The sequence below is a fragment of the Mastomys coucha genome, unplaced genomic scaffold, assembly GCF_008632895.1.
Source record: "Mastomys coucha isolate ucsf_1 unplaced genomic scaffold, UCSF_Mcou_1 pScaffold3, whole genome shotgun sequence".
In the NCBI taxonomy this organism is placed as follows: domain Eukaryota; kingdom Metazoa; phylum Chordata; class Mammalia; order Rodentia; family Muridae; genus Mastomys; species Mastomys coucha.
In genome coordinates this window covers 49,994,004-50,003,212 of record NW_022196909.1, presented here as the reverse complement: position 1 = coordinate 50,003,212, position 9,209 = coordinate 49,994,004, and the positions used below count along the sequence as shown (strand labels likewise).

General features: G+C 43.0%; 1 protein-coding gene and 1 pseudogene across 4 annotated transcripts in view; both read right to left on the bottom strand.

The window, feature by feature from the left end:
* LOC116074627 (H-2 class I histocompatibility antigen, D-37 alpha chain-like) overlaps positions 1-712 on the bottom strand; it is a 714,163-nt gene extending 713,451 nt beyond the window's left edge. For all 3 annotated transcript variants that reach the window (XM_031347350.1, XM_031347347.1, XM_031347348.1), the window contains exon 1: positions 606-712. In XM_031347350.1, coding sequence (XP_031203210.1) covers positions 606-678 — 73 coding nt within the window. In that variant the 5' untranslated portion in view covers positions 679-712. The remainder of the gene's footprint in view (positions 1-605) is intronic.
* LOC116074629 overlaps positions 1-9,209 on the bottom strand; it is a 46,194-nt pseudogene that overhangs the window by 3,184 nt on the left and 33,801 nt on the right. The gene's annotated exons all lie outside the window — the stretch shown is intronic.

Genomic DNA, 9,209 nt, shown 5'->3' with positions numbered 1-9,209 from the left:
CCACGCCCACCCGCGGACTCCTCCAAACTGAAAGGGAAACCATTCCTGGGTCGGTTCTGCTCCCGAACCTCGGACTTGGGACCCGGGACGTCTCCGGCCCCCGTGTCCGTACGTGGAGAGGTCGTGACCTCCGACCCAGGGTCACTCACCGCCCTCGCTCTGGTTGTAGTAGCCGAGCAGGGTCCTCAGGTTCACTCGGTAATTTTGCTCATTGCCCTTGGCTCTCCGCGTCTGCTTACCTAATACTCCGGCCCCTTCTGCTCCACCCACTGCGCCCGCGGCTTCATCCTCGGATTCTTCGCGTCGAACTGCGTGTCGTCCACGTAGCGGAGAGCGATGAGCCGGGGCTCCCCAAGGCCGGGCCGGGACACCGCGATGTAGAAATATCTCATCCTGTGTGAAGCTGGGGCGGCGTGCGGTGACACTCCGACCTCCTCCCGGGACCCCGGGCGGGTGCGCGGGACAGGAGGGGAGCAGGGCGCGGGGCTCGGGACGCGGGTGGAGAAGGGGCGGAGGGTCCGGTGGGCGACGAGGGGACCCGGCTTCCCCGGTGTCGCCCTCGCCCCTCCCCGCAGAGGTCGTTTCCCTCCCGGCCCCGCACCCACCCGCGCGGGTCTGGGTCGGGGCCAGGGCGGCCGCCAGCAGCAGGAGCAGCGTGCGCTGCGCTATAGCCCCCATCTGCGATCCGGGAAGTCTGACTCCCGTGGGCTGCGTGGACTTTATACCCAGTGCCCGCGGCGACGCTGATTGGTTCCCTGGGATCGCATCATCCAATAGGGTGTGAGAGGTACTGGACTTTGCTGCTGCCTTAGGAGGTCAGAGAGGGCATCTGATCCCCAGGTGGGTGTGAGTAGACTTGTGGGTGCGGCTCCAGGGCAAGGGAGGGGCACTGTTGAGCTGCAGGACAGGGTGGTGTCTGCAGAGAGCAGAGTGAGGCCCTTGGGCACCTTGTATTGGTGAGGGTTTCCATTGCTGTGATAAGACCCCATGACCAAAAGCAACTTGAGGAAGAAAGGCTTTATTTCAGTTTACAGTTCCACATCACAGTCTGAAGAGATTCAGGGCAGGACCTTGAGAGAGGATTCTAAAGTAGGAACTGAAGCAGAGACCATGAGGACCAGTGTTAACTGCACTGTAGCTCATGGCTTGCTCAGCCTGTTTTCTTATACAATCCATGATCAGCAGTCAAGACCACCTCCAGTGGGCTGAGGCCTTCCCTATTGATCATTAATAATTTTAATAATGCCTTATAAGCTTTCCTAAAGGCATCCTGGATGGAAGCATTTTCTCAATTCAGGATCCTCTTCCCATATATGTCTCAGCTCCTGTCATGCTGACAAAATGCAAACAGCACAGCCTCTTGGTGCAGGGTCACTCAGTGAGAGCTGAGGGGGGAAGATGTGTGAATTCCTCCACCCTGACCTGACCAGGGACCTACCATTTGATGGAGGACCCATGGTAAAACAGTTGGAATGCAAGGAATTGGAACATGGTGGGTTCAACTCGCTTCTTGTCCCTCAGTCCCGAGGACATGTCTCTCCCTTGCATATTGGGTGATGCTGCAGATGTAATCACAAGAGAGACTGATAAAGTCAGGGCCAGGGAGGAGAGGGGGAGAGAAATAGGGACATTTTCTTACCTCAGACCAGGATAATAGAATTTGGAGGGACTGAAGAGAGGTAGTTAGGTAGGTAGGTAAGCAGGTAGGTAGGCAGTTGAGAGATATACAGACGGACAGATGGACATAGAATTAAAAAGGGATGAGAAGAAGCACTCTTCTACTTTTTGGACATTTACAATTTCCCTTCTTGCTTGACTTCATGCAGTTTCAGGTCCTGCTGCAACAGACACCTGTCCAGGTGAGGAAACATTAGGGCTGACCCTGTGAGGCTTGTTAGAGTTCTTGCATGGATCAGAGAACCAAGGGATTTTGCAAAGATCACACAACACAACAGACTTCATGTGAGAGATTTCCTGGGTGTGGGCAGTGAGGATGGAAGAGAAAAAGAGCTGGCTGTGAAGACCTGGGCTGCTGGGTAAGGGTGAACAACTTGTGGCCACAGTAGAAATGTGTCACATTTGGTGGCTGGTGATGATGTGGCTTCTGGCACAGAGAGTCTGAAAGCAGGCTGGTTCTGGAATGTGGGTGGTTGTTGGTTGACAGCCATCCCTTCCTCTTATTTATTACATATGGTGAGGAAATAGGAAGGGGTGACTGGTGAGGCTTAAATGGGGTCAATGTGCTCTTTAGACTGCTTCCTGTTGTCTGGGGTGTGTCAACATCTTTGGGGACTGAAGAAAGCTGGGATGCTGTGTAGGTCCAAGAAAAGCATGCTGTGCCCTCACTGTCCAGGCTCTGCAGGATCATCTGCAGCTGGGGAATGCAGATGTATCTTTAAGTTGAACTGTCATGGGGCAGGTGCTTTGAAGCTGTGTGGCATTCTGAGTTTGAGGAAACACCTGGAGCTAGTGTTTTACTGAAGCATATCAGTAGATATAAGGATCAGAAGGTAAAGTTAAGGAGGTTAGAATAATATTTTTTCCTTAGGTGAACATTTTAAACTTTTAGGCCCATGTGTTGGGAGTGGGGTATCCCAAGACCACAGAAAAGGGGAGGATAACCCCACCCTTAGGAATAAGCTGAGTAGGCAGGAGATGAAACAGGCTGTTGATTGACAGTACTTATCTGGAGTCCATGTGACCCGTGAGAGGTGGATTCAAGTAGATTCTTTGAAGATTAAATGAATGTTTTTAGGCAAGCAATCAGAGCACTGTGTAATCTCTACTGAACATCATATTATAGAAAAGGCAGCAGACTCACACCTTTGAGTTGGAATAAAAGACTGGGGACACTGAAAAAGGTTTTGGAGGTAAAAACATGACCATTTTTTCCTCCATCCAGTACATTGTGTTTAAAGAGATTGGACAGATGTTTTTAGCTCAGTGAGAAGCACTTTTAAGTCTATACTTAAAAGAGAACCCTAGGGAGTTCATAATCTTGAGCTTGTGACTGTGATAATAGCAATCACTGTTTATCATAGCTAGATCAATAGCTCATCAGAACTTCATTGATTAACGTTAAAACTCTGAACTTTTAGGTCTTAATATACCAATAGCATATAGAGGGAAGAAATCTGAAACATTTTTCATTTTTATATACACCTTAAATCTTATACCTTCACAAATTCCATTTATACACCTTTAATCACTTCCTTAGCCCTTTATAGATTGCATTTAAAACACTTTTTTTTTTGTCTTTACAAGTCACATTCAAGGATCTAATAGTGCACTGGCAAGATCGTTGCAATTATTTAACCTTTCCTATCCTTAGAAGTTACATGAACTTTACTGTTTTTTTTTTCTATCCAATTATTCACCACAAAGACACAGGTGGTTGGTTACTGAGAGCAGTCATTGTAAAACAACTTCCTTTACATGAAGGAATAGTAAAACGTTACATTGAGGTCTGTGGTGGTCTTTTATCTCTTCTTAGAATCTGGTAACAATGTGGTTGTGTCTAGACCTAGTAGGGACTCTAGGAAAGTGTCCATGAGTTTTCCACAGGAAGAGAACTGAGAAGCTCCTGAAGCCTGTGTTGTTGCTGTTAAACTGACAAAGCTCTCCCTAGTCAACACCATAGAGATCTGGGAAGGGTGAATTTCACCTGAGTAAGCAGGAAGTACAGACCAAGCAGCTTCCAAACCTATTAAAAATGACAGACTTATCTGTTACCTGGACAATCACTGAAGGTTCCTCTGTGGTAGTCGTGATTTCTTTGGGGAGCGAGGACCCAGGGCAGCATCAGTCTTCCCTGGCCAGTCCAGAAGGTCCAAAGACTGTCCAGTAGAGGAGGACCCTGGGGGATCAGCTTACCTTGTCTAAGCAAATCAGGGCAATCAACTCCCCAGTGTCCTGCTTGTCCACAGTTTGGACAGGGTCCTGGTGACAGACCAGATGGTTCTCCCAGGAGATTTTCACTCAGTGGCTGGTTTTGTCACATTTAAAGCAATTCAAGGTGGCATTCTTCTCTACCCCATCATCTTCTCTGGGTATCCAGACCTGGGTGTCACTTGTAGTAGCTGGGGGGTCTCTGTCTGTCATAGTAAGCTTTTTCCATTAAACATTTTAAATGCCACATTTAGCAGATGTCTGAAAAGTTTTGAGGAATGTTAGCTACTAAGGCTATCTACACTGAACAAATGTTCCTTGTTTCTAGTAACTTGTTTTAGGCTTAACTTTGGAAATATATACAGGAGGCTAAATAAACCTTGTTCCTGTTCTTAACTTGCATGTGTTACTTGTAGTCAACAGTTTACAATAAGTCAGTTACTTACATAGGATTAGATTTTGTAACTTTGTCTCTGTTTGAGCCTTAGTAATTTGAGGTGAAGATCCTTTATCATCTAAACAAACCATAAATGCCTTAAACTTTAGTCCATAGGACACTGGTATCTTTATAGTTTCCCATTATATAACCCCACAGTTTTTGTATGACTCAGTTTCTCCAAATAGCTAAAGCTTAACCAGGTGAGCAAGGACAAAAAGCTAGACAAATGTCACTGTGAAGCTGCATAGGCCTTAGAAATATATAACTTATTAATCAGCATTTCTTATTTATCAAATATACCTGGCTGGAGTGATGGCTCAGCAGTTATAATCACTGGCTGCTCTTCCAGAGGATTCAGGTTCAATTCCCAGCAACCATAAACACAGCTCACAATGGTCTATAAAGAGAGTTCCAGGGATCTGACACAATCACACATATATGAATGCATATAATGCTCATATGCTCATAACATAAAATTTTATAATAAAGTACATACGTTATTCATTAAACATATGTTGTGCTTGTCTCCATTTTATAACAGCTTGGTGGTGAGCAGTTAGCAAAGAAATAGGAGGTTAGACATACATCTTAAATCATGTTCTGCTAATCCAAGAAGATCCTTATAAAATTAAATTTTTATTACCACATACACTATATTCTAAATCAGAGTTGAATCAAGTATGTAGTATGTTGCAACAAATGTAACCTTAAACTTTTATGTTAATACAAAAAAATGTATGCCAATCAGAAATACATGAGACTTGTTGATACTTCTTTAGTCTTCAGAGAGATACAATGATATACAGAAAGCTCATTAGGACAAAGAAATTTTACCTTCATTGTTTGGTGATGTGTTCATTTCAAAATGGTAGTTAACCCATACTCTTTAAACCTTTGTAAAGTTGGCTGCCAGTCACATGGCGACTTATATTTTGATGAGGTCATCAGCCAAAATGGAGGAGAGCCACATGGTTGCTATCTTAAAACAACTGTCTTCATGGTATGTTGTTTTTAAAAACAAAATCCCAGCCACTCACTTTTATTAATGAAGATGAAGGGCCATATGTTGGTGTGAAAACCCGCTGGCTCAATGAGGCAGAGAAAGACCTTTCTACTCCACCCAGATCTCAGAAGGGAAATGCTCCTGCTCGTCCTCCACACTGTCTTCCATTCCCTCCAACTCAGTCTCCCTCCTTTCTACTTCCTGTGTTTTCCTATGTTCACCCTGTCAACTGGCTGCATGTTCTGCCTCTTGACCCATGGTTGAGTTTAATTAATATTGTTTACAGAAAGCTCTTGCCTTAAAGATGTCTGTTAGGGCTGTGCAACTGCACATGCAGGAACAGATTTTACTGTTCCAAGTTCAGAATCTACACAATGGAGTCAAGTATCCTGTCACATTTCCCCCCTTTTGTCTGAATAGTTGCTGTTTCTCTAGCATCACTAAACTATATACTACTATCTGCTAAGAATTGCATCCACTGTGTTCAGTCCATTTGTATTTGGCAACCTTGGAGAAAGTATTCCACTATCTGTATAATCTTGCTGAGTGCAATGTCTGTCCTTTAGTCACTTTATATCATAACTTATAGTTAGCAACCTAAAAAGTCTCTTTTTAAAACTTACAACAATTTCCTTTTTTAAAAAGATTTATTTACTATATGTAAGTACACTGTAGCTCTTCTTCAGAAACCCTAGAAGAGGGCATCAGATCTCATTACAGATAGTTGTGAGCCACCATGTGGTTGCTGGGATTCAAACTCAGGACCATAGGAAGAGCAGTCAGTGCTCTTAAACGCTGAACCACCTTTCCAGCCTACAACAATTTCTTAAATCATAAACAACTTAGTCTTAACTGTGAGAGTATAAATGTCTGGTCTTGAATCCCATCAGAGGCCTGAGAAGAATAAATAAATGTTATGTTATGAAAATAGGGTGGGCAGTGGTGGTGCACGCCTTTAATCCCAGCACTTGGGAGGCAGAGACAGGCGGATTTCTGTGTTCCAGGCCAGCCAGTTCTACAGAGTGAGTTCCAGGACAACCAGAGCTACACAGAGAAACCCTGTTTCGAAAAACAAAAACAAAAACAAACAAACAAAAGACAGGAAGTGCAGAACAAGCAGCCTCTAGAACTATAGAAAAGACAGAGACTGCTGGCTACCTGGACAGTCGCCCAGGGTTCCTCTGGAAGGTTGGGGCATCCATGTCTTCAGGCTACTGGCCCAGAACATCAGACAGATTGTTCTTTGAAGCTGGATTCATGAGAGACTTCTCTACCTAGTCTTGGCAGAGTTCTTTCTTTGTCCAGATTGGACAGTATTCTGTCTGCAGTTGAAGCAAGGGCAGTGGCACCTTGCCACATTTGTAGCAAACTCCATACGGAGGTTCTTTGATGCTTATCATCTTCCTTGAAGTAGTATCAGGGTGCTGCCAGGAGCTGACACATCTCATTGTAAAAAAATTCTTAAAATAATAAAAACAGCTTTAATTAGCTATTAACTAGCATTTTTAATACTTCTTAAACAGTTTGTATCAGAAACTTTCAAAAAGATTAGTACTTCCCATTGCATTTTAAGAACTACATAGGCATCTTAATACCTTGGACTTGATACATAATATGTTCTAACCAAAGTATTACCTTACTTCTGTATCAATATACAAGGATCTATATCAATGTAAGCAAATATAACCTTAATTTTCTGTCAATATACAAAAGTCTATACCCGTGTAAGCAAATGTAACCTCAATTTTGTATCAATATACAAAGATCTATACCAATATAAACAAATATAACTTTAATCGTGCTTAATATACAAAGATCTATACCAATGTAATCAAATACAAATTCAATTTTGTTCCAGTATACAAAGACATAAGCCAATGTCAGCTAATATAATTTTGTAACAATATACAATAATTTTGTATCAACATACAAAGTCATATATAAGAACAGATTTGAGGAGTAATTGGGACCAGCAGGACCCAGGCGCACAGGAACTCTGCCAGCCCAGTGGCTCAGGTTCCTTCCAGTGCCACAACAACCAGAGGAAGCTCCACTCCCAGGTGCTCTAACATGCCCAGAATCAGAGGTGAGGAGGACACAACATCTGTCTGAACACCAGGAGTAACTGGGACCAGTAGGACCCAAGCACAGAGGAACTCTGTCAGCCCAGTGGCTTGGTTGCTTCCCGTCTGTCTGGGCCAGTCGATGCCCTGAGCAGACCTTGGGTGCAAACTCTGCAGTCATTCCCAAAACACCCAGAAGAAGTTCTACTTCCAGGTGCTCTAACAAGCCCAGGGTCATAGGATCACAGAATCACAGGATCATAGAGACAGCTTGACTCTGAGGAGTTCTGACACAACCAGGATCACAGGAAGGACAGGCTCCAGTCAGATTTATCAATGGCAGGTAGCAGTAGAGATAACCAGATGATGTGGGGCAAGCGTATAAACCAAGGTTACTTGGCATCATCAGAACCCAATACTCCTCCCACCATATCAAGTCCTGGACATACCATCATACCAGAAAAGCAAGATTGAGTTATAAAATTACTTCTCATGATGATGATACAGGACTTTAAGAAAGATATAAATAGTACCCTCAAAGAAATACAGGAGAACACAGGTAAAATCTAGAAGCCCTTCAGAGGAAACACAAAAATCCCTTAAAAAACTGCAGGAAAACACAATCAAACAGGTGAAGGAAATGAGCAAAACCATTCAGAATCTAAAAATGGAAATAGAAACAATAAAGAAAACAGAAAGAGAGACAACCCTGGAGATAGAAAACCTAAGAAAGAAATCAGAAGTCATAGATGCAAGCATCACCAACAGAATACAAGAGATGGAAGAGAAAATCTCAGGGGTACAAGACACCATAAAAATCATTGACCCAACAGTCAAAGAAAATGCAAAAAGCAAAAAGCTCCTAACCCAAAACATCCAGGAGATCCAGGATGCAATGAGAAGACCAAACCTAAGGATAGTAGGTATAGAAGAGAGTGAAGACTCCCAATGTAATGGGCCAGTAAATATCTTCAACAAAATTATAGATGAAAACTTCCCTAACCTAAAGAAAGAGATGCCCATGAACATACAAGAAGCCTACAGAACTCCAACTAGACTGGTCCAGAAAAGAAATTCCTCCCATCACATAATAATCAAAACACCAAATGCACTAAACAAAGAATTTTAAAAGCAATAAGGAAAAAAGGTCAAGTAACATATAAAGGCAGGCCTATCAGAATTACACCAGACTTCTCACCAGAGACTATGAAAGCTAGAAGATCCTAGGCAGATGTCATACAGACCCTACAAGAACACAAATGCCAGGCCAGGCTACTATAACCAGCAAACCTCTCAATTATTAGATGGAGAAAACAAGATATTCCATGACAAAACAAAATTCACACACTATCTTTCCACAAATTCAGCCCTACAAAGGATAATAGTTGGAAAACATCAACATAAGGAGCAAAACTACACCCTAGAAGAAGCAATAAAGTAATCTTTCAACAAATCCACACAAATCTAATTCCATCTCTTACAACAAGAACAACAGGAAGTGACAATTACCTTTTCTTAATATCTTAATATGAAAATTAATATTACCAACATATCCTAAGCGATTGAAATCCAAAATTATAAGAAATTAGAAATTTGTTGATTGTTATCCAATGGTCTCTCTAATTTGATAATTGGAGAAATAGGTCCAACATTGTACAATCTATATGTACTTTCATCTTGCTTGCTCGTGAGAGTGTCTTGCTGTGTACAACATAAGGGTCTTGAAATCTTGCTTCTCCTATCTCAGCCTCTTGACCTGGCCTGCAGGTCACGTTATTCGGGGGAACGAGGAGGGTCACAACCTGTGAATAAAGAA